General features: G+C 41.6%; 1 protein-coding gene across 3 annotated transcripts in view; it reads right to left on the bottom strand.

Moving 5' to 3' along the window:
- Positions 1 to 10248: 10248 nt before the first annotated feature.
- Positions 10249 to 26277, bottom strand: part of TSPAN4 (tetraspanin 4) — a 76797-nt gene continuing 60768 nt past the window's right edge. For 2 of the 3 annotated variants that reach the window (XM_078859030.1, XM_078859027.1), the window contains 4 exons: positions 20941 to 21042; positions 17278 to 17412; positions 14389 to 14472; positions 10249 to 13419 (listed from right to left, as the gene is read on the bottom strand). In XM_078859030.1, coding sequence (XP_078715156.1) covers positions 13351 to 13419; positions 14389 to 14472; positions 17278 to 17412; positions 20941 to 21042 — 390 coding nt within the window. In that variant the 3' untranslated portion in view covers positions 10249 to 13350. Of the gene's footprint in view, positions 13420 to 14388; positions 14473 to 14765; positions 14847 to 17277; positions 17413 to 20940; positions 21043 to 26277 lie in introns of those variants that run through there. The other variant, XM_078859028.1, reaches the window with a different exon arrangement.

The following is a 26277-nucleotide window of genomic DNA, read 5'->3' as shown; positions in this document are numbered from 1 at the left end:
CACTCAGTTGTTGCTCCCTGAGTGGTTGCTCCTTCTTCTCTGCTGCCTCTGTAATTCAAAACGTTCTCACTGGCCATCCATATTATTTGCCCCCTGCCCCTGTTCAAGCCCAGGCCCAAGACCTTCATCTTCTCCTTTGGCTACAACTGTGCCGTCCCTTAAAATATACACATCTATACGCCCACACAGATGCCTCCTTTTCCCTCACGATATGCCTCTTCCCATTGTTTTGGAGAGCGCATTGAGATGCCGTTGCATTCATAATTCACACACAGTGCTGTCAATGCAACCTAGGGGTTGTTTTAGACTGGGAGAGAAGAGCACGTGGATTAGAGAGCTCAAATTAAAGGCATCAACACTGGCTCTCAAAGGACAATTAAGGGAGCTTGGGTGGAGTACATCACGAGGAAGGATGACGAAAGCCGATGAAAGAGACGGTTGATGCAATGGCAGTCAAAGGAGGCAACGCCACCGAGATAGAGCTATGAAATTGGATGATGTGCAGGAGTGAGCAATAGTGTTGCATCGCAAGCCTCAGGGACGGCAACGACGTGAGGAGGCTTTCATCCAGCCATAAATCATGTTAAATACGATGATGGAAATAATGTAGTGAAAATGCTCTATTTTAAGCTGGCAAGGTCCCCCCTAAAACGTTGCGGTATCTGTTGCATGTCTAAATATGCTTTGGAGAAAGTTTATGAAAGCATTTCCATTCATGTACTTCCTCTGGTAATTATTTCCGTGATTTATAAGCGTCGTTATTTTCCATAAATTGACTCCTCTTGTTTATTGCGCCTTGTTATAATAGCGGTGGGTTTCAAGGAAATAAATAAATGCTCCTCTCTCTCATTAATTGCCCACATTGATATCTTCAGTAATAGCCTCTATACAGACACAACCGCATATTTCTCACACACCTCGGCCACATGCGGCTACACAAGCCAGCATGAGGGCCCATGATGCCGCATTTGAAATATGCAACATTCATGCCACCTCTTTTTTGCCAGTCCACTCGAGTAAAATAGGATTGCTGAGAGTCCTCCACAAGGGATTTGTAAGAGCTAATGCTCCAATAGCTTCCATTTCGTGGTTTCTCCCACTTGGCACGGTGAGGATTTCTCCAGCAGAATGGGAGCCTTGGGAGGAATTGCACTACTACTGAGTGTTCTAATGAGCCACAGAGTGCTCAGGGAGAAAATGAGTGGGCTGAAAAATGCATGCATTGCAACAGGAAACTCATCAAATGTGATGATTCCTCAGGGTTGGCCGTCTTCCTGCCGGCGAAGAATGTGAGCAGAACTGTCCTGAGATCTGGGTGGCATTTAATTAATTATTTTTCAAACGGAAAATGACTCCCTAGAAGAGCATGAGGGGGGAAAAAGTGCTCTCAACTGCTTTGGAATGTGCATGCCATGCCAGCGAAAATATATGCAAAAATATTAATCAGTCCTCATGCATGAGATGGCTACATGTAAGCGGCCATCCATTTAGTACGTACGCATGGAGGGGGGAGGGGGGGTTAACCCAAATGCGTACGGTGGCGTATGTATGGGGGGTCTACTGACAATGTACGCATAGCAAACGGGGGGAGGGGGGGTGAAGCCTCGATAATAATTTGTCTACATTGGCCTTCACATGAGCCACAGTTCAGTTTCTTCAGCTGTCAGACAACAAGTACTACCGGGAGAAGTGGCACTGTGGGAGAGTTGCCACTCGTGTGCCACCGTGCCCCTGACTGCGAGCTATCACACAGCTCAGTGGCCAAGGTACGCAACTTAATTCTTTAATGCAGCTGGCGGTGGACTGTCCGTTTGCTTCAACACGTTAATAGTATTAATCCTTGATCGTTTCTGCGTGGATTAAATGTCGGCCGTTCTATAGGATTCGGTGGGTGGGGGGGTGCGTCAAGCGTACGTACGCAGGTGGGGGTGGGTGGGTGTAAAAAGTCCGCGTGCGTACAGGGAGGGGGGGAGGGGTCAAGTTTTGACAGATTTTTGCGTACCTACTAAATGTATGGCCCCTAAGGGGGAAAACATGCTTTGGGACATGATTAGTTATGAAGCCTTGGTTTAATATTCCAGAGGATAGTACATCCACTTTCGTTTGAAGCAAAGGCAGTGCATTGCGAGTGTTCATTCCCAACAGCGCGTCTGCCTCCCTGGACAATACTATATAACCAGCAGCAGTTGTTTAACGGGAGGTAGTGGATTATACAAGTGTAATGATACATCGATTAACATTGACTCTTAAGGCTCACAATGAGATGGCTGAGTAGCTTCGAGGTCAGAGTGCTGAGCTGGCACTAATGAGATCCTGGGTTTGAATCTGGGCAGACACCCGATGGTGAGTTCAAACAAAAACTATGCAACTAAACTATTTTTTATTTTACCAGGTAAGGCACACTGAGCTATATATCTAAGTTTCAGAAGCGATCTGGCCCTAAATGATAATTCAACGAAGTGGCTTATCATGCGGAATCATTTATAGCAGCCAAATACTCGAAACGCATGTTTCTCAATGTGGAGGGGAAAACCAGAGAACCCGGAGAACTTGCAAACTCCAAATATACAGGCGTCAGGGTCGGGATCGAACCAATAACTTCCTGTATACCAGGCGAGGGAGTTAACATCTCGCCACCGAGTTGATGGATTTAGCCTTGTCACCGATAACTTCCCCAAAAACCCGCCATAATATTACTTATTTTTCTTTACTAAGTTAGAATTATTTCTAGATATGTGAATATGAATGTTGGATTGAATGACATACATTATACATCTTTGTACATTTGTACGTTGAACTTCTTTCGCACCGTATGTAGCCAACCGTGCCGATCGGAGGTGCGGGGCATCGAACAATTGCATCGCTCTTGTAAATTAATAGGCCTATTGAAGTGACTTCATAACAAGTTGGTGACCTCATCTTCTTATGCTATTCTCTACACAGGGTGATGCACTGATAGCTGTTGAATTCCGAATGGAAATCCCCTCAACTCATGATTCCAACCACAATGGGAAAATATAATTGGGAAAAAATATTTTAAAATGTCAGTGACAAGTGTTGGATACATGACTTATAATGTGTATGTTCTTGTTAGATGTAGGCTAGGAGACACAGAAAACAAGAAACAATAGAATGGATTCTTAAATCGTAGTCCGGAATTGAAACAATTGAGTACATCTTTAGTATCGGGGTGGTGGGGTTGGTGAGGGATGGTCTTTTGGCATCATCTGGTCCAACACCATGTGAGACTAGGCTCTAAGAAAAGCTGTCTCGGGTGTGGACCAATCAATTTCAAGGACAGTGCATACATTATTAGAGTTGTGTTTTTTGTTTGCGTTCCGACCGCAGGTATTGTGGTCAATGCAAAAACGACTCCTTGTAAAAAAAATGTGTCAGTTTTGTTGCCAGATAAAAGGGTAAAAAAAAACAATTATCATATTTTGTTATTGTCAAAGGAGGTTCCAATGGTGATGGTGAGTCGTTACACCCCGAATTGATAATGGACAATTGGAAAGGGCGGTGGAGGGGTTGGCAGATAGGAACGCTCTCCGCTACTGGAATCTCACCAGCAACAGTGCAGCTCATCATCATATCTGGCTCAGTGGAGCAGACGAGTGCCAAACCATCACGCGCCATAGGTCACGTTGATATGCGGGTTTTGACGAAACTTCTGCACCACACCATTTTCTATTTCACACCAGCGCGACACATACATCTCTGCTCTTGCTGCAGACACAATAATCACCGCTGTAAATTAACTGCTGCAAAAAATAGACATTTTTTCACACATTCAATAAAATTCAAGCGGTTATATATAACAGCTCATGTCACATTATTTTAGCACCTTAACAGATGAATGTTTTGTTCATCAAAATAACACCGATACATATAAACTATCGACGTAAAGATGAACCATGAATTGTTGAGCTGCTTGGCCATTGTTTATGGTGTAAATTTTCATTGGTATGAGACGAGGCTCAATAGAAAGCTGTTTCTGGTGTGGACCAATCAGTTTGACGGACAATGCATATATTATCAGAGTATGATTTTTGTTTGCATTCTGACCACAAGCATTGTTGTTAATGCAGACATGATTCCTCGTAAAAGGTTTCAGTTTGGTGTTTTAACATCTTCACACCTGTTTTGTTGCCAGAAAAAACGGGAAAAACCTATTATCATCAAAAATAATGTATTTATAGTTGTCTTCTGGAAGAGAAAATTACTTATTCACTTCCTTATTTAATAAAATTTTAGGGGCTATCCACAAAGGAACAGAATTCAGACGCCCACGCACAAACACCAACAAGGGCATTTAAAGGACAGATTATAGATAGGCTCTCTGAGACTTTATGCACAAAACACAAGACACCAAACATTCATCAATCTTGCAGATTGTATAACCAGGACAAAGCAAACGACCAAGATGGAATTGTGAGCAATTGACCAATTTGTCCAAACACGGCATCCCAAAGGGCAAGCCTTCACTTTCAGCCTCAAGACAAATGCAGATCACAATCAGATGCGCACATTGACGTTTGCATTGGAGGCTTTACAAAAGGATCGTAAACTTCTATGGCATTAATAATGAGGGAGAGTTGCTCACGATTTTTTTCTTCCACAGGAGCCAAATTTATATTTTATATTGGGACATTTATAGATGGGAGTTTTATTGAACCATTGTTGGGGGGGAAGGGAGAGCAGAGGACGGAGAGTTTATACTGTATATCCTTATCGAACTTTAAAACATGCTCTTTCAAAACAAGACTATAGTAATGTTGTATCATATTTTCTTCATTGGCATTATTTATGCCTAGATACATTCCAAATGAGACATTTTCATTTACAATTCATGTTTTTATTTTTCACCAGTTGTAAGCCCCAATAAAGATTTCACAACTGTCCCATAGACCCACAGTTAATTGACTGGCAGGTCACGTGGTTAGGGTAAAGTGTGGGTACCTCTCACCTCTGCATAGATGTCTCACCAGAATAGAAATACCCTCCAAGGTTCTTCTCCAGAGCAGCCACTCGTGCAAGCCCTTTTGCCAGCAGTGGCATGAGAAATAAATTGCAGGCCTGCACCAATCACCCTTTAACTTATGTTGTTTCCAACGTTTGCTTTTGACCTGATTGCTGGATACCGGATTATAAGTCGCACGAGGAAACAAGGTTCGCGTCCTCAATTGAGTAATCGGGATTGGGTAGAAAAATGTGCTTCTCGGAAAGCAGCAGCAATGTAGGATGGACAACAATAGGAACATTAAAAGTGTGTTGTTCGGGAAAAATCGAAGGAACTGGAAAGACAGGAAGACCTAAAATAGAATGGCGACATAAGATTTCAGTGCTAGAAAGATGTTGCACTACTTGAGCATACGGGCACAAGACAGAGGAGTGTGGAAACAAATGACGAAATGTGCAGTGAGGGCACCTACGGGCTGTCTGCCCATGGGTGGTGATGATCATGATGCTGCTTAGCATTAGCAGTGAGTTTTTACCTCTCCACACGTAGAGGAACTCACTTCACAGCAAAGAGTGGGGTGGAGGTAGTGGGGGGGGGTAAAAAGAGGGCAGCTGCATTCACCCAGAGAAAATTCCTCCTATCTTCCTCCCCCTTGCACCCTCTGGACCTCCACTCCTCGTGCCGCTGCCCACAAGAGATTTCAGCGGCGAGGTTGAGATTTAATGCAGTGTTTACCGGAGTAAAGAGGGGTTATGCCCCACATAAAATTAGCTCTGCCCCTTGGCCTCTTTCAAATGGAGATTTTAGATAGGGGGTTTAATGTTTTGGTGGAAAGGCTAATCCACGTCCCAAAAATTACGCGCAACTTTTCAACCGTTCGTACACATGGACATCTCTTAGGGTGACATTCCGCATGGCAAAATAGGGCCAGAATTCTGCCTGAATGTTGATTTCATCAGTCTGTGAGCAGCATCAAAGCATTAATTTGGCCCAATGCACGATGACCACCCTGGGTGCGAGAGATGGTTATTGCTTGATACATGATGATGAATTGCAGGGATAAATGTAAACAAAACTCACCTTTGTATCTAAGCGCTGCACTAATTGATAGCAGTACAGGTAGACGGATACAAGTAAACATAACGGTGACTGAAATATACGACGATGGTTAATAGAACGGCGATGAGGAGGATGAGGAAAATGAGGACCTTTTATATTTATTTCTCAGCAGTGTCAGTAACTGTTCGTGTGAACCACCCATCAACCTAGGGATGCGTGGGAGATGGCTAAATCATGTTTAGTTCCTCCCCAGTGGCTTGGGCAGCTTGCTGGATTGCAGCCAGAGAATGAAATAGTAACAGCCATGTCGCGGCAGCTGATAGGATCCATCTCACGAAGGCGCTGTGTTATCCCGGCGATTGCAGCCTGCCTGGAAATGTCCCACGAGAATTTCAGATCCATGCAAATCCTGCAGGGGAAGTCAGAAATCCGCACCGTGGTAAATGTACACAATATTTTTAGTTTTACACAAAAGCACTTTTAAAAATGCCATTGAAAAGCAAACTATTATTATGCTCGAGCACTCTCACCAAAGTCTACGTGATCATCTGCATCCCTCTCATCCTATTATAGAAATAAACAAGTTATTCCTCACATAGGTTCTAAAACTTTGGTCCTGTGGGTCCGCTGTGATCCGTATTTGCACATTCATATGCAAATGAAGTTTCATATGCACGCGCAGAGGCCTGAAAAGCATACGATTTGCATATCTCAAAGTCAGGAGTGATATGTAGGCCTACAACATGTAATAGGCGGGGGGTGGATAAGATCTGTATGTGGTGTCCAGTTTGTTTTATTTATCATGCCGGGTGTGGACAATAAAGCGCATGAGCAATAAAGAGTTTAGTTCGACTCTTTTAGTAGCGATAAATGTTGACTCGTATTGTACCTATGCCAACAAAAAGCATCGTATTTAGGTATGAAATGGCACATTGTGGGCGAAGCTGTCAAATGACGATGACAAAACTTTGGCTGTGTCGAGGACCGATAGTCAATGATTTCGGTGTAGGGCACTTCTAATAAACGTAATCATAATCATCACCATTGGGCTGAGTGCTTTTTTTCACGTAATTTTAAAGGAGAGATGCGTTACAATCCAAACATGGGGAATCAAGCCCTTGTAAGAATTCAGCAAGGGATTATTGAAATCTCAATAGAATTTTTTGGATAATTCAACAAATTTGACCAAAGCACCCAACCAAAAGATATTTTTCGTGTCCACAAAAAAATAGCAGATGGTGCAATTCGACACGGATAATTGTAGCATAATACTAGGAAAATGATTAAAAACTGGTTAACCCTGAACTTGAATGCAATCATACTGAAAACTAAGTAATTGATAATGGACATATCAGTTACGTTATTGATTCTCTAATGTTGGTTCAGCGAGACAGTGGTGGAACACCCCTATAATCCAGCACCACTGTGGAGGCGAGGGTTACTGGATCGCACAAATGCTGTGATAATGCCCTTTCCATGAGTGTCAAAGTGTCATACTCTGGCTTGCCAGTGGAAGGCAGTACAGCGAGTGTTGACTCCACCTGTTCCTTCTGTGTGGGATAGTATTGCCCCCCCCAAGCACGCGCTGGTTTTCTCTGGGTGCTCCGATTTTCTTCCACTCATTCATTGACCGATTACACCTTAATATATAGAGGACGACAGAGCCTGGGGAGGAATTTGGCGCCCGCTCACTGCCCGACAGATGCCTCGTGTCCTATGGGTCGATCTCTATCTCACATTGTGTTCATTGGACATGGTGATGAATTTGAGCACTGTTCATGGAGAAGCTCCCAGCACGTGGAGTGAAACGTCAGGTGTTGTGCCAAACAACAGCAATGCAGTACAACCTGAAACCATGTCAGAACGCTTTACAGCACGAATGCACGAAGGCATGCCTTAGTGAACACTCTCACTATTTGAGAATATCAAACAAATCTTTGTTGTACACGCTGAATTGTGTAGCTGCAGTTCAAAAATGCTTTTTTTTCAAATCGACATTCAGGCCATTCTCATTAGGATATTTTTATCTTTCACAGATTGTTACCAAACTTGTGTTATTTTGTATCACCAGACAGATGTATTCAATCAATTTTTTTCTTTCTTCATCATTACATTCTATCAGCTAATTTTGTACTTTCTAGTGCTTGAAGCACACCATGGGCGAATTGATGTTTGATTGGAAACCAGAGGGCTCCATTTAATACATATTCTTCTATAATCGCACCAAAAAGGTGCTTTTTATTTAATGTCTGATAAATTTAATATGACATATCAATCTTTTTTTACCCCATTATCTGTATTTCTTGTTCTGATAATAGGCAATTTTCAGCTAGATGTGTCATGTTGGATTTTTAGAAGCTTCAAATATGAACCCTTGTAAGATTTGCACGGGTTATTATTCAGGGTTTAGCACTACTCTGCTGTTATGAGGGGTTTTTTTTCTTTTTTAAATTGTCAGTGCACTGAACATCTTAAAATACTTTATAGGCATGCATCAGCCTCTCTTGTGTCCTACAGAATTATTACTAAAATTTAGTAATGTTGATTAAATCTAACACATTATCAATTGTTTGTTACATGCAAACGCAGCTTCTGTTTACCATCCTGCGTGTCAGAAATTTTAGGGAGTTGCATCATTGTAATGTAAAAATATACCCATAAGAAATGCTACATTGTTAAACATGAACAGAGGATACCTTATAGGATTAGACATTGTGTGCAATGAATTGATACAGACATTATCACACCACATTCATTTTCAATTGCAGCAACGAGCCTATTCTAAAAATGACTGAGACACGATGTTAAAGCTTCTGCGGTTATTAAAATGCCGTGCAAATGTCCTTACATGTACAGTTGATCTGATTTAAACGAAGTTTCTTACAAAAAGAAAATGCTTGTCCTGAAATAATTTTTTGGGCATTTTAACGTACACTTCACTGTACCAGTAAAGCATGTGCAAGACATTTTTGTGTTGAAAAATGAAAATCAATTCCAGAATTTGCCCAAGCAGCCTCGCAGAGAGGTCTTCTGCTTTCCGCTTTGTCCAGATTTTTAAAAGAAATTGTGCCACAACTTGGAAATCGTCCACTTGAATGTGGCAGCTAGACCAGCAGTGCATACAGAAAAGGCTGCAATTATCCAATGGGCTAATGCGATAACCCAACCGAAGGGTTATCTAATCTTCTTTTTAAAAAAAAAACATCCCTCCATGCCAAATTTGTAGAATTGTGATTACGCTCAAATAATTTTAGATTACACGATGGTGCTGTTTATGCAGCGCCTGACAGCTCTACAGCTCACACGGCCTTTGCTAGCAATGTCAATAACAAGTGAACATTACCAGTTTATATGTATATTAGTAGCCCAGGGGAAAAAAGGCTATAAAATGCAAACATTAAGAATTACAACCATGAGAAGCAACATCTGAGTTGGAGTACTGTGGCATATGATGGATGGCTTTCGATGGCTTATTTCCATATATTTTTTTACAACATAAAATACATTTACATGAAATACAAGTACGTTTGCCTACAACTGTAATTAAGAACGTGTTTAGTTGTAAAAAGATGGTTAAACAAAATGACATCTTACTTCAGCCATTGGGTTGTAAACATATTTGCATGATGAACACAAATATACACGTTGTATTTCTTTGTCATTGAGATAGATGTTATTTGCGTTAAGATAGTAACTTTATCATTTTTACTGCAAATATTTTGTACTGTGCAGCTCCCGCATGTTTATCGGCATGACGTCTGACGTTTTGCACTGATGGCAAAAAGCTTCTTCAGGAGCTCGACATTGCAGTTGCTGAAGAAGCTCCCAGCAACTGCACACTTAAATTTCCATAAGAGGAATATCAATGAGCTTGATGAATACTATTTTGAAAAAATAAACACGATGAAACATTTAAGATATGACTAGAGTGTTCCATATCCGTAAATGTGACTGATGGCGCAAATATTATACAATCTAAGAAGTACAAATCATCTTGACCGCAAGTGTCAAATTCGATACAAGGTCACGTCACACTGATGCCATTAGACCTTTCTGCGTGTGCTGCTATTAAACAGCAGGCATGGCCTTTCATACAAATGATGCGACTACGTCTCTGCTGAAAAACAGACGCAAGAATAATGCAGTTTCTCCAAAAATTGTGTTCTTAAAGATAATAAACTGATAAAGTATTAGCAGAATCCGTTGAACAATAAACAAGCAACATTCGCTTTTTTTTCTTAATGAATTTATTGAACATAAAAAAGGAATGCGAGTGGTATGGACCAAAGGCTCGCGTCATGCCGGGCCAGTAAAACAGCACACATTGATGCACAGTACTTTACTCACTTACCCATGGCTGCATTTTCAAACATGCCTGCCTAATTCTTTAGATAAGCAAGTCCACTGCCTCAGTGCATTTCTCCTAACTTTGCTAATTCCAATACTAGCCGAACTCAAAACACAAGTGATAATAACGCATACCGCAGCATGCAAGATGGTATACAGTGCATCCCACCAGTCCGTCGGAATTCCAAAGGGGCTTGCGGAATACGCAAAAAGGCGATAGTTGACAAAACGTAATCTCAAAATGACTGTAGCGGGAATGCAAACGCAACCAAAGGGGATTGGCAGTAGCCCAGAATATGGCAACGCCATTTGCATTTTGTGGTTTTGTCATTTCAAGGTCATGTTTAATCGACTCAATTGTGATGTTCCCATGAGATGTTGCATAACCTAGAAATGCCAAGGCATGCAACAATCCAAACACCGAGCGACGCTCACAACGATAGCAAAAAAAAACGTGGAAGGTGCTGTGGTTTGCAAACGTTCAGCCATGTATGCTCGATTAAGCTGTTAGGATAAGAAGAAATGCATTGCTTAAAAAAATAGAATAAAGCAATGAGGGTAACAAAAACACGTTGTTTTAAGACATCTATTGTATTGTACACTGCTTTGTGAAACAAAATACTTTACATACATGTCAAATTTGGATTTCATAGTACAGTACTATTTACAGCATGGATTTACATTTGATAATACACAAGGGGAATGCGCTCTTTAATTCATGCTTAAGTTCATGCTTAAGCTCTCGATCTATGTGCTATTTTACCTTTAGTCATCATTTGAACGTTACAAAAACATGTATTGCAGTAAAACATTAAAGTGAATGCTAAATATAAGCAAATGTGAAATACTGCTAAATGTAAATATGTTTAAATGCTGACCAGAAATGTACAGGGTTTAATTTCACCTATCAGCAAGATTTCACAATCATACCAAATGTCAAAGAACATCGCTTTAAGGAGCCAAATAAGTAAAGATCGTTCACAACGTTTCCAATTCAATTTAATTATGCTTAAATGCTGTTAAATATCATGACAAGGAAACTAAACATTCTATTATATTAGCAATATAAAAAAAATAACATTTTATTTTAAGCAAATTATGCTATAAATACATCAAAACTGCTGTTTATTACATTTGGGGTTGGGTAATATTTAAACGGCAGCAATTAATTCTGATTCTATAGCATTCTCCCAGGCAAGGTGTATTCAACAGAGTTAATTGAAACTGATACTTAATTATCGTGCATTTAAATTAACTCTATTGTCAACACATGGCAAAAGCCACTTCAATTGATGATTCGGTCCAATTAACCAATAAGCATACACTATGTGGAATAACATAACAGAGGGGTCACACACCTCAATGTCGCAAGCCTAACAAGGCTCAATCATATTTGTCAAGTGATAAGCAGCCTCGATGGACAGTTGTGCTGTAAATTGCATAAACATGTCAAATGTCTACGACAGGTGCCCAAGAAGGACATGAGCATTTCCAGTTGAGGCTTCAATTTGCCTTGCACCAGGAATAACAAGATCAAAAGTTGAGGGCCCGTCACTGTCTGTCTCTTTGGGTGTTATCCCGAGCTGAGATGTGATTCCATCATATCATTGCCATGGCAGGCGGATCGCACTACCCAATATCCAAGCTTTTTGCAGAGAAGGGGGCAGAAGGGTGTGAAAAGAACTAGAAGCAAAACTGCTCATTGACTGTGGATGTTGCCAGACCACAAGCAGCAGAATGTGAAGGCAAACTAATTCAGTCGTCTTTTAACTCCACCGTTTATTCGTGGGAAATGAAAAGTTCTGTTTGCAAATCACGTAATTGTACCATAACCGATTTAAAACTGAAAGCCAACCATGGGGAAACGTGTTCTACGATATATATATTTTATGCAAGACACGTGTGTACACTGAAAGAAGATGCTAGCGAAAAGCCAAAGCCACATGTTGCAACACTGTCTCAATTCAACTGACCATGTGCATAAAACGAACAGCAATGGTTGTACAACCAGCATGGCACCAATATTTAAAATAAACGAAGACCTGCAAAAATGTGTGCGAGCGTGGGACGTTTCTACTTGTCCTAATAAACTCACTTAAAAGTCCTAAAATTCCAAAGCCACCGTATTACAAGAGGTTAATTTGGCATGAACTAATAGAATGGATAACCAGACAACTTTAATATACTGTATATGCTATTGCACAATGCACATCACAATCTAATTCTGCATTTCGGCTCAAAATATGCAAGAAACAACATTTAAAAGAGCTGACCTATTTTACATTTTAAAAGCGTGACTTGAGTCTGTTTTTAATTACTCAGTGCAGGGTTAGTTGTACTTTGTTGATAAGGTGCTTCATGAAGTAATTTTGGCGTCCCGAAGACAGTGAGTCCGTAACGAGCCAAATCAAGTTGAAGCCATGCAGCATGGTTGCGACTTAACGCATCGAAGCATTATCGGGCAGACTGATGGACATTACAGCCAAAACAACAAAATCAGCGTGCCTGTCAAAACACCGACCGGCGTGTGATGTGTACACACCGATACACACTCAAGTGGCAGCTTTCTAGAAAGCACTCCCCCATGATGCACAGATTTGTCACGAGGGAATAAGTGAGATATAATGGTTGGGGGGGGGGGCGGGGGGGGGGGTGTTTGATGGAGGCTTGCTCAGAATTTAAAAAAGGCTCCCGTCTCCACTTCACGCCACGATTTTTCCTCCCGAGCAAAAAAAACATTGCTGGACCTGCTCAGTCTTTGGCGGTGGCGACGTATGTGTGTGCTTCAAAAAACATGTCTCGGTCGCAGCGTTTATAGTTGGGGGTCAAGCATTATCTTTTTTTACACAAGGAAAAGTGTCTGTGGTCTTGGAAAGCGTACGTAGGTAAGCAGTATATTGAAGAAGAGAAGAGGGAAAACAGCTGAACGCTACTCTGAACACGCTGCGGCCCTCTTGAAAGCAGAGCTGTTTGGGAAGGGCACATCAGTCGTAGAACTTGCTCTCACTCCTCAGTTGGCAGTACATGATCATGGCAAATGCCATGCCAAGGACCTAAAATGCACAAATACACATTGGACAATTAGAATGGAACAGTCTGAAAATGTTGTTTAAATATGTATTTCGTCAACGCAGTCATGTATAGCTGGGCAAAGTCCTGTAATGATTCTACCATTCCACCCAAACCCGACCATTCATGCAGGAAACATGATTCTTCTATGGGTGATTTAATGTAAAAAAATCTCCATCTGAATAATATTATAATCGGGATTCTGCCATGGAAACTTCATATCACAGAATTAAATATCGAAAATTGAGCTTAGGTTATTTTGGGTTATTCTCAGCACAGCTAGCTTAACTAAGCACACCAGATTCCAGCCAGCCATAATGCTGAATCTGGCAGATTCCATGTGGTTAGAATTGGTCAGGATTGCCATTCATATGTATTGCTGATACCTTTCCATTGAATTAACAGCTTTGTGTAAAGCCAATGCTTTACGTACAAATGGCTGCATCATGTATTTGCCCAGCCATATACAAGCACTACGTGTCAGCTATTCGTTTCAATGGAAATTCTTATAGGATGGCCAGGCCCCAAAGGCCCTCTCTTGTTGCCTAAACACCACAAATGGGCTTCACACAGTCTGGCCCGCACAGTTCTATCATTTTGCTGACTCCATCCTGTTGGGAATCGTATTCAGTTCAAATCAGAAATTATGATTCATAATAATAGCCCAGCTCTACAGCAATTTAAGCTGACAATTTATGGATTACACTTCACAATAACAGAACAAGAGGCCTGCATTTTTTATTTTTAAAAAGTCAGGCAATTAAATATATCTGCATTAGGATAACGTTTGGTTATTTTTCACTCGTTTAGTGAGTAAATCCTCAGTCTCAAAAACTCTTTTTCGGGAGGGTCTGATGAAGTTTTTGCAGTCAGTAGTAGTTTGCGGGTAGTTTTCAGCATTGGCATGTTTGGCCTACACTAGTTATAGCGCATGTTTTGAAAAATATCCCTACCTGAATCAAAGCGATGCACAGGCCAAATATGCCAACAACCATGAGGTGCTCCTGCAGCCACACTTTCACTTTGTCGTAACAACCCTGGACACACGCACACAGAAAACATCCGAGTAAATTAGCTTGGAAATCCTCTTTTGGTGCAAGCCAATTGCCTGCCAGCCAGTAAGTCGGTCATTCACAGAGTGCTGACACATGACCCACGTGGCTTGCTGTGGACAGAACAGCATGAACAGATGCTTGCGATTTTCATGAAGCTCATCAAGTACCCGGGATCAAAGGGCTGGCATCTGGCCGTCTCATGCCGCTGCCCAAGAGATGAACGCTTTATCAAAGGAGGCATGCGCACGGCTGGCTCGGCAATGATGGATGATGCTCACTGACGAAGGTCCTCATGACGTGTTCATTAGGGCTTCCAAAGGGACACCAGCTGAGAAAAGCAGAGCGCTGATCCAAAACTAATCACCATGTGCCGTGACAAAAAATAAAAGAAAATCATCAAAAGGTTAGCAAGGCAATGCCAATATATCTTTCTACTGTAACATAAAAGGCATGTATAGTATTAAACATATCAATGAGAATCTTTAACCAGAAGGTATCAAGTAATTTAAAAACCTACATGAAATGTAAGTGACACAAATCACGTTCAACAGAGGCATTTGCAGTGTCCTTGACTGATGAAAATGGCAGCCACAGACAGTTGAGGCTTTTTGCTTTGTCTTTTGGAAATCAAACTTTTTTTTTCTTAAAGACTACTAGATATTAGGCTTGTATTGATGCCATAAAGCCATGCCTTAACATAAATTATTATGCCCAGAATAGATGCATTAACTCATTTGCGCAAGAATAAATTTGCGATTTATCCAAATAATATCATATTTAGGCCAACGGACCAAACAACACTAGACAAACAAAGAATATGAGAAACAAAACAAACGAGATGGCAAAAATGAGGCAAAAATAATCAACTCTTGAATCAAATCATAACCAGGCATTGTGGAAAATAATCCAATCACTGGTGGAGGAGGGTGGGGGGGCAGAGGGAGAATAATTTACATTCCCACGAAACGTACCATACATGCATACGGTGACAAAAATAGGACAATGGAGTCACCTCTCTTAACTTCCTGTTAAAACATTTGACCTTTTTGGGAGAAAATTACAAGCTTTGCTGAGCGAAAATCAATGACCGAGGAGTTGGTCCTCTCTCCATCATGTGACACCCAGGGTCATGTTGAATAGCTCACGCAATCAATCAATAGGGCTGCACTTTTCTGCAGCAGCCAGCGCTGTTTCCAGACTCCCATTTATATCCAAGCAGGATGCCCTCAATAATTATGAGCCCTTTGTCAATCCACCGTCAGTGATTGGGGGTTGTTTTGACCATACTTCACCACTCTTGGTTAATGAATTTTGGTGACTGGAGGGAGGCTGGGGGAGGGGGGAAACCAGTTCAGATGAAACTCATCGCTGGGACGTGAAATGCTAAAGTATGGCCTGAAAAGAGTTTGGTTATTTGAAATGTTTAACATTTGTTCAAGGCAATATTTGAGAAATGTAACGTAATGTATTACATTCAAATGGGCTAACGGAGAACTACTGCAATTGCATACTAGCGCATTTACAGTAAAAAAAAAACAGCAAGATACTTGCACATTGAGGTCTTGAAACAATTTATACGGCCGTACTGGATATGCGGACTTTTTTCAAATAATCAGAAAACAGTAAAAATATGTGTATTATAAAAAAAATCTATTCTGGTTAGAGACCATTTTTTTAAATTGCAGTTGAGAATGAAAATCAATGACTGTCGAAGTAAGTCCTCTTGGCTCTGTCACCAGTTCCATTTTTCACAGGAATGCATGCCCAGCAAATGAGATTGATCAGAATTCCATCACAGTTAGACAAATACTGCATGCCCTCGCTGATTTTTCCAATCGTATTCACAACAGCTGTGGCCAATATAGTTAATTGGACTATTGAAGGTATCCTGTGCACATCACGTTATTTTGCTTTTTTTTGTAAAGACTTCCATAGTCCTGTCACTGATAGTATTACATGTGTTTGTATGGTGGGTGGATGTGCAGATAGGGTAGAGCAGTAGCGCAGTGGCTAGCTCAGAGAGCAGAGTTTAATTCCCACTCATGACCAATAACAGTGCTGAATATTTTAATCAGTCCCGCGCCTCCCCTAAGTCGACTCAGCCATATATGAGTTCCTGATACAGTATGTAAACATCAGCACTGTGAAGACAAAGACGGCCAGGCGTGGTGTTGGACCACCAACCCCCTTGTGTGCCATGCCGGTCTTCAAAGGTGCTCGCTAAAGGCGCTTGCACCAACAGTCTGTTGGTGTACGTGCAGATATACGGTACAGTGGTGCACCTTAGGAGTGCATCACACTTGTAAATCGTTGTTGGTGATGGAGTGGTTTGCACAATGCAATGCAAACCTTGCAACCTCAGTTCAATTCCCTGTCACAGTTATCAGGCCTGGGGGCCTCCCTTAGATCCTCAAATGAGAACCCGGTGTAGCATGCACACGTACTCGGGTAGACAAAGGCAGTTTGGTGTCATGCTGGCTATGCGATACTCTCTTTCGCTATGCAGGCCTTAATAGGTGCTCGCTAACAGCATTTTCCCCAACACTCTGTTAAAGGCTATACAGGGAACCTCTGTATAATGTGGAGATAAACCACACGCACGGGTAGAGATGATCATTCCTTTCAAAGTGGCTCTATTCGTTGAGGAGTGCCTACTTATTTATTTATAGAGCGATAGTCACATGAAGCGCAAGCACACAGGTTGCGGAGACGCGTTTCCAGTGTGAGTGAACCGAAAGATGTTGCAAAATGTAGTGGGGGAATTGGGTCTGAAGCTTCGGTCCTCACCGAGTTGATGTTGGTGATGGAGGTTAAGATGCTCCCACAGCCGTTGCTGTACTCCAGGCAGCAGGAGTCAGGGACCTGTTTTTTCTTAAAAACGTCGAACCAGTCCGTGTAGTTGCCCACGCCACAGCAATGGAACTGCGAGAGAACACGGTCCGTGTGAGGGCATGTTGGGAGGGGAGAAGACGAATAGTATAATCGAGAAGGTGATGAGGGTGGGGGGAAGGTGAAGGAAGAGGTTGTTGAAAGGGTTGCCAACTATATTGGTTTTCTGAGGACGTCCTCCTTGTGACATAGCCGTCCTGGGAAATCTACGACTCTTCCCAGGACATTAAAGGCCCCATTTTTCTGTGAGTTGCGTAACAATAAACCACTCAATACAACACCATTCATACATTTAACACGTAGGCGTTCACGACCAATATTATCCATATGAGGGTTTTTTTTGGTTAGATTGTGTAAATATTAATGTGTCGTTAAATCCGCTACTACCCGACAGCCAATCAGTAAGGTGTGTCACGTAAACAAAACATGCCAATTCGTTATTAGCTCAGCACACTGGTGTGTGGGAGAAAAAACCCACAACATTTACAATTCGAGTACAACGTTTTACCGAACTACGCCTGATCAGGCGTAGTTCGTAGTTCCTCCCTATTCTGGTATTGTGAGAGACTCTTATGCCTCATGATATGTCCCAGCTTTTTGTTTGTGCCTTGGGAGGTGAAAATGGCTTGATGTGCTTTTTTTTTCAAGCAGACTGGATGGGTTTGGTTGCCTCGCCTGGATGACCACATTGTTCTGTAAATTGAAATGTGTACACTTTATGCTTACATCAAGTTTTCAAAGTGCTTTTCTATTTGTAACTAGCAGACCCGCCCATCTCTTGGACGTAACGTTTGTCCCTCCATCCCTCCCACCTGATGTCACGTCTTGCTAGCCGGCAAAAAAAATTCTAAAATAGTATATGAAATAGTCAGGCTTCTTGATTACTTTATGCATTCACCTTTACGTAATATTTACACATGATTAATGTAACTCCATACATCCCGCACCTCCGATTATCACGGTCGGCTGCGTATGGTGCGAAAGAAGTTCGACATACATACGTACAGCACCGGCCGCGCGTCTGCATGGGATACAAAGCCAAGGAGTTGGGGGGCGTGACGTCGGTGTAACGCACGAACCCGGCTCAACGCTGAGGGATGCATCCCTCTACCATGCACGTACACTTGCGAGCCAGCCAGCCAGCCAGGAACCCAGGGAGGCAGCAACGTTTTTTTTCTTTCAAATATGGTTTAATGTTACGCTGGAAATGCCAAACTAGAACCAGCATGATGCGGAATGTTCAAAGGTTGCAAAAAAGACATTTGCTACAAATTCATGAATAGCAATTCATGTTACACATTCAAAGTTTATCAACAGTTAACACAAATTTACGGTGGAAAGTTAAAACCTAAGGCAGTAATTTATTATTTTAAAAAATCATTACTATAACTTATTTGTGCTTAATGATCTAACGACTGCTCATGTGCAAGTGTTAAATGGCCTATTAAGCCCCATTCACTCTGCAGTGTCCCTCAGCAGCATCTGCATAGAGGCCCGTGTAAGTGAACTGAGACTGGAGTGGAATGGGAGTTGGCTGATGCAAAATGCTTAGCGTTAAAAACGCCACAAATTTGGTTCCACACCAGCGAGTGTAAAAACAAGTATCACCCTAGTAAGTTTACATGACCAGCATGTTAACGTGCTATTATTATAGCATTTTTTTTACAAATTATTTATGACGGAGAGCTTAATTGATAAACTGCTTGGTGCGATCGTTAGCACACTTGGATATGCAATCCAGAGGTGGCCGGTCCAATCACCCAGCGCGGCAGTGAAAACAATGAGACAAGCCGCGTTTTGTCTCCCCAGTACTGATTTTGACATCGCATCAGGTACTGTACACAATGTACTCACTTCAGGCTAAGTCGACCTAGAGGAGTCTCAGGATCGGTTCAGACATTCGCCACTGGTGTCAGCCGTGAGTGGGAATGGAACACAGGCCCCACTTGGTTCGCAGTGCAGTGTGCTAACAACTGCGCTACTGCAACACGCATGCCACACACACGTTCCATTCTTAAACTAAGAATTAACTTAATAATTAAATGTCTTATATCCATACTATATAGTATTTTTTGGATACAGTACATGGACGATATATACTCTACTGTAGTATTTACTGCACATGCATAGTATGTACTATACATTAAATATGCAGAACACATAATAGTGCAGTATATATAGTAAACCTGCAGTCGATACTATACAGAGGATATGCTCTACATATACTCTTGATATACCCTGTATATCAAGATCAAGATGGTGTCATGCTTAAAGTCATTGATGCCGCCACATCTCGCCAAAGCGTTCTAACCTCTGCCAAATTCCGCAGCGGCTGCACAGTGGATACACGACCTCCAAGATCTGCTCTAGTAGTATCCCAACATCTACTCTTAAGACTGACAGAGAAACCAACAGGCCCACACAGAGGCCCAAAGATCTGCCCTAACAATATCCCACCATCTGATCTGAGGTTTTCCCTTTCGTCGCCACCTGTCTCGGCAATTGACTCTCCCCCAGACCCTGCACACCCACATCTGCTCAATAATATCACACTGTATAGGAAGCGTTCTATTCGTCACGTATGTAGAGCTATATATAGATAAGTCCTGAGCACCGTAAATCTCGCAAGATTTCGCCAGTGACATTGGGCGAGGGCGACGGTATTTCACGGCGACGTGAACGTGAGCCTCTGCACATACGAGTGCCTGAGCCGATATCGGCCCGCGTCTACCGTTTTCTGGACATCTGTGAAAAACAGCTTCACAGCTCATCGAATTTCTTCCAGGATAAATAAAGATTCTGATTCAGAATTTTCCTCCGCCTCTCTTGAGCAGGAGGCACGCGTCGACGAGTCACGTCAACAAAGCCTTTTCGCGTGGCAGTTAAGGAGACAGAAATCGTCTCGACACTCATGTTGACATTAAACCTGCATGAGAAAAACCGCCATTGAGTGATTCGCGAACATCACAAAAAGCTATTAGCAAGGTGCTGTTAATGCTATAATGTGATGTAGTAATGACCTTGGCTGAAAGCCATTGCAATAACCAAGAGGGTATAAAAAATATACAAGTCCATCCAATATAAAATGAAATGAAAATGTTAATTCTGTACGTTCTTTCGCCACATTGTAATCACAAAACTGTAATTCAATACATTTAAAGTTTTTATCATTTTTCTCCTGCCATCTTTTGACACGTATTAATTTTAAATATGCATATAATACATTTAATATTTATGTCTTCGTCGCTTAAAATACGTTTAAAATTGATATTTTTCACTCTTTCGGGTAACAGAATTGAAAATTCAAATACGGTTTATTTTGAATACTCAAACACGAGATTAAAAATCCCAGGTGGATGCTTACATGATGTAACTGAACGTTCCCGCTAAATAATAATAATAAAAATACTTGGATAGCCTGTAGCCACATGCTGTATCATTTTAATAGCAAAGCAATAATCCCTAGAACCACTTTCCAATTACTCTGGCATGAATTTTTGAAGGGTGAAAAATTAAACTGGGACGCATAACATCCACCTGCCAATTGCCCGAGATACTCACATCCGTCTGCACGATGTTCCATGCGTTGGTGAGCCCAACGTTGCCTTGTTGGCCGTACAGCTTAAGGCCATGAATCAGGTCCTTTTGTGCATACGAGTCAATCTGTAGAAGGGAAAAATATACAAATCAGTCAACAAAAATATACAAATCAGTCAATAAATAAATAAAGAGATGGGTAATTGCTATCGCTCTATCGGGTTTTGTGAGCCACGCACAGTCCATCCTTCCACATCACCCGAACCTATGCATTCACTCGTTAACTTGACGATAAGTAATACACACGTGTGTTGATGAGTTTGATGGTGAAGGAGTGGGTCTAGCCACCAGTGGGGTCTGGAATGCTTGACATTGATGTAAATGGTGATGCCTTGCAGGATATGGCAAAAAAAACCCCAATGACATCTCTGTGGCATAAATATTTCACTTTAATGTGTATTATTTGACATTTCGGAGCCCTGCACATCGCTCATCCCATAAAGATGCAGGACAGCGAAGTGGAGTCGGACATTGCCCATGCTTGATGTATATCGTGCAGAGCCTATGCAGGATTGTGCCATCAATTTTTATAGGTATTGGGGTTGTGGGCAACCTGGCCTTTATATTGGGGTTGTCGAGACAACACGAATAACTTAGGATCACCCCCTGGTGATAAAGAAGCCAAGAGCAGGCTGGCTATTTATTATTCATGATCTGTAAACCTATAAGTCTTAATTGTACAGTGTAAAATATCAACTCGATGAGTCTACTATACTTCGGCAAAGTTAAATTTTTTTACAATAAGGCAAGAATGGGAAAACAGAAGTTAAGTTTGGAATGTAATCATTACCATGCAAAGTTTGTGTTGAAAGTGTAGCATGAGTCGATATAAAAAGTGTAACCAATATTAAACACTTTAAGAAATGCTAATCTCTGAACAGATTTTAATTCAGAAAACGCCACAACTCGGTTTCAATGTTTTGAGAACATTCCAATTGTTTATTAATTCTGCTGTGACCTTAACATTGATTCCTAAGGCCAGTACACACTGCTAAATCTGATTGCGCTGGTATTATATTCTTAAAAGGTCAAAATAAGGAGAGAAATGTTTTACTTTAAATGCCTATATGCTCCCGCTTTATTTTCTCTTCTCGATGGCACCTTTTTCAAGGCTTAGTCACATAGACCATTGCCATGTTTATTGAAATATTAGCATAGGTTGTAATAATATGTTAAGTCTTTGCTGCGCATGAGCACATATAACAGAGGTGGGACAAAGTCATTGTTATGCAAGTCCAAGTCGAGTCGCAAGTCATCAAATTCATGACTCGAGTCTGACTCGAGTCCAAGTCACATGACTCGAGTCCACATCTCATAGGTGGGACAAAGTCATTGTTATGCAAGTCCAAGTCGAGTCGCAAGTCATCAAATTCATGACTCGAGTCTGACTCGAGTCCAAGTCACATGACTCGAGTCCACACCTCTGACATACAACATGGACACGCTAGCCTTGCAAATTAGACAATGTACCGTGCACACGACTAGCAAATTGGCAGGTGTAAGTACTGTACGTCTGTGTGTGGAGCTGTGAAGGACAGGCTTTGAGTGACTCATCAGAGGTGAGTCACTGTAAACTAACAAAACCTGGATGTGGGACACATTTAGGTGAGATGGGATGATATCAAAATTGGCTTATTAGTATGGGTCGATTAATTACAATCATCATCGCTAATATAGTTATGTCATACTCCCAATATATCTTCTTTAGAATTAAGCATGCAAGCTAATGTTATGCAGATAATAAGAATTCAATGCAGGATTCACTACACCGGCAACATTATTGCTAATTATTTTGATGTAATATAACCCTCAATATATAACTGCATCATAAACTGCTACCCCATTTAAATAAAAAAACGTAAACGTTGTTGCATTTTATTTTTAATTTCCTAATATCACAAGCTATATTTATTCATGTGCTCTATTGTAGCTTAATTTGGCTTCGTTTGGCTTGCACTTTGAATCTGCAAAGCTTAATGTGTTATTTTATTATAGGATTCGTCCTCTGTAAGTTTGTCCAAATATGCGTTAATGTGTTGGAAAAATCGGCTCGATCTCAACGGGCTCTTAGTTACAACGTACAGCTGGCGGCCTCCATACACCATGTCAGCCACGTAGGGTTGTGTGACCATACTTCACGATGCTGGTCAATGCCGTGTGAGCCTACCTGGTTGTAAATAAAAGTTTCCGTCTATACGTCTGTCTGTCCGTAATGCATTGGCAATGTGCCTGCCTGGATTTCAGTCTTTTTGCACAGCTGTTGCCAATGTATTAAGAGTATTCGATCACATTCGATGGGCAATAGCTAGTCATCATTACTTCAGAATTCATTCAAATAAGAAAAACAAGTAAAGTGGATACAAATCATCGTCTGCAATAAATAAAATTAGCGTAGTTTTGCACAGTCATTTCAGAATCGTGTTTACCTTAAAAGTTGACAATGCCTTTCATTATCTTGTGTACTCATGTAGAAACCGTTGCTTGTAATGCTTTAAATCAAGGAACCTCAACGGCCCATCCAAAATTCTCCTGCAATCGATCCCTGCAATCAACCTGCCAACTAATCCTTCAGGCTCACAATCCCCAGTGGCTTCAGTGTTTGCTATTAGCACTTGTTTATTGGGAGATAACCGAGGTAAAGTGTGGTCAATTGCTATTGGGAGACATGTTATTTGCTAAATTGAAAACCAAATTAAAACTGCCGGTCATTTGTCTACAGTGTTGGCTCCATGGCCCTTAATTAGGCATGACACACACGCACACACAGAGAGTGCAGTCAGGTAAGGGACACTGTGTTCCATTCTTTAGTCAATGCTGACCAGGCCACGTTCAACATGCTGGTGTTTCTGGAAGCGAGAGTAAATCTCTTGGACTCGGCCCAGCGGAAGCACGTTCGCCGCTTGTTGCAGAAGTTCCCGATTCGAATCCGGCAGCTGCCCTGGTAATTACCGCGAGTTTATTAACAACACATTCCTGCGAATGGAGTTGGTAGGAACGTTGGGTTGCTCGGTCAATGGCCAGGGTCAACGGCGGCGTGGTGTATTCCACAAATATGCCCGACTGCGAGGGCGGGCACAAACCGGCGTGAGTAGGTTAAACGTTGAGTTTTATAAGGGCACCACGGGGTGACCAGCCCCTCCCCACCCAGCACCACCCCTCCCACCACCCACCCAGCCCCACCCAGCCCCACCCACCCACCCCACCCAGCCCCTCCCCTCCCCTCCCTACCCAGCCCCTCCCCACCCTCCCCACCCAGCCCCTCCCCACCCTCCCCTACCCACCCAGCCACACCCTCCACACCCAGCCCCTCCCTGCATGACGGACGGACACAATAATCCCCTGTGGGCTGGTGTAACCAGGAGGTTCCTACCAGTATCATAATAATACACACAGTCTGCTTCAGAGTGGACGTTAACGATCCCGTGATGTGATTCGCGAGAGAAGGCCGTTGTATCCAGCATCACGTGCCCAGATTTACCAAACTATGCAAATTACTTCAATTGCACGTTACACAATCGTTGCCGAACTGCTGGACCATCCTGAAAAAGGATTCATGGGACTCAGTGAGGCATTTCTGGGTAAGGAATCGTAATAATAATAATCGTGACCTCCTTGATGGAACAAAGCAGGTCAAACCAGCAAGTTTGTAGTTTATTTGGACAAGCCAATAAGTGGGATCTACTATTTCATGGGTTATTGCCGTTGTTCCGATGATTTTTGGATTGTACCCATGTGTTGTTCGGCACAATGTCTGATGTTTTGCTCCACGTGCCGTTTCTAAAGAAGCTTCCAGCAAGCAAAACATCAGCCTTCATGCCAGACAATATGCAGTAAAACAAAAATCAAGCCATGGATCCATACAATGGGATCTGACACAATGAATCAACCACCTACAATTGGACATCGGGCCTCGCAAATAATAAGGCTTCGTGGACTCTGGTGGGAAGCACCCTGCTGAGAAAACAATTAATGGATGCCATTTAATTTACAACAGTCAGATCTCTTATTAATTGCAGACATTCGTGGCTGTCTACTTAATTAAGCTGTTAGTTACCACTTTCTCAGTGAAGAGAGCTGTAATGTGTGCAGGATGTACTTCGTATAGGAAAACTGTTACATCATTGTGTGCAGATTTCAAAGTCATGAATTCAAATATTTTTTTGCAATAGCACTAATGATTTTATATATAATACATTTACTAACATACTTTTTGTATGTTTATATTGACAATTATTCTTCATCAAAAGCGTGCATTATATAAAAATTGCTTAATCTTTCAGCAAATGTGTTTCCGACTTGTTATAAAACGGCAATGTTGTGACACACTGATCGGCAAAAAAATACACTTTATAGTGCAAGATTAGTGAGTAAAACTCGTGCATGCTAATGATGCAATACGCTCTATTTAAAGCCGGGTAAGTTTCCTTCATTTTTCCTTTTGTGTTTTTTTGTGAGATGATGTGCCGCCAACGATGTCCGCGAGCCTCGGAGAAGCTGGCATTCGAAATAAAAAAAGACTGCGGCTGTGATTCTTCACACGCGTGGCATACTGACAAAAACATACGCGTGTTTGTTTGCTGCCAGTGTGGGGCCATTGGGAATATTGACTGCCGAGCACAATAGGAAACTGGTTTGCACCGGCCGCTTCAGTCATACTTTGTCAAACAGATATCACAGCATTCCCCTTGGATTAATTATTTGTAATTATTTAAGCAGCACAACATGCCAGATTTTAGCAGTGGGAGAAGTTCGGAGCTTACTTTCAAACAATGACTGTACCACTCACAACATTCATTTGTTAGTTATAAGCTGTGGTTTGAAGCCAAGGTCAATACATTCAGAAATGTAATGCATTCTATTTTATTGTAAAACTGCGTGCAATATAATACGTGCTTCATAATTATTTATTATTTCCCACTTGCGTGAAAATTATATGTAATACCATAGTGACAATGCATGTTCTTCATACGTATCATGGTAAAATATTCTGCAGCTAACACGGCATGCTCATGAGCTTAGAAATATATTGCATTCAATACCACACTTGTCATTTGATATACAAGGATTCTCAGTTGACCACAACTAAGCCTTGATTATCAACAATGCGGGCAAGTCCTCACACTCACATCAAATAATTATTTAAAATATTTCACTTGACTGTTGCAACATTCCACTATTCATATATGTCGCGATAAATTGTATATTTTTTACTTTCAGTGTGACAATACAGTTTTTGCTACCAGAGCCCTCACCCCGCCAATGTGTTCCACTGCTGACATGAGGCAGAGTTACAGAAATCAA

This window comes from Lampetra fluviatilis, chromosome 8 (genome assembly GCF_964198595.1).
Source record: "Lampetra fluviatilis chromosome 8, kcLamFluv1.1, whole genome shotgun sequence".
In the NCBI taxonomy this organism is placed as follows: domain Eukaryota; kingdom Metazoa; phylum Chordata; class Hyperoartia; order Petromyzontiformes; family Petromyzontidae; genus Lampetra; species Lampetra fluviatilis.
This window is presented reverse-complemented; position numbering and strand designations above follow the sequence as displayed.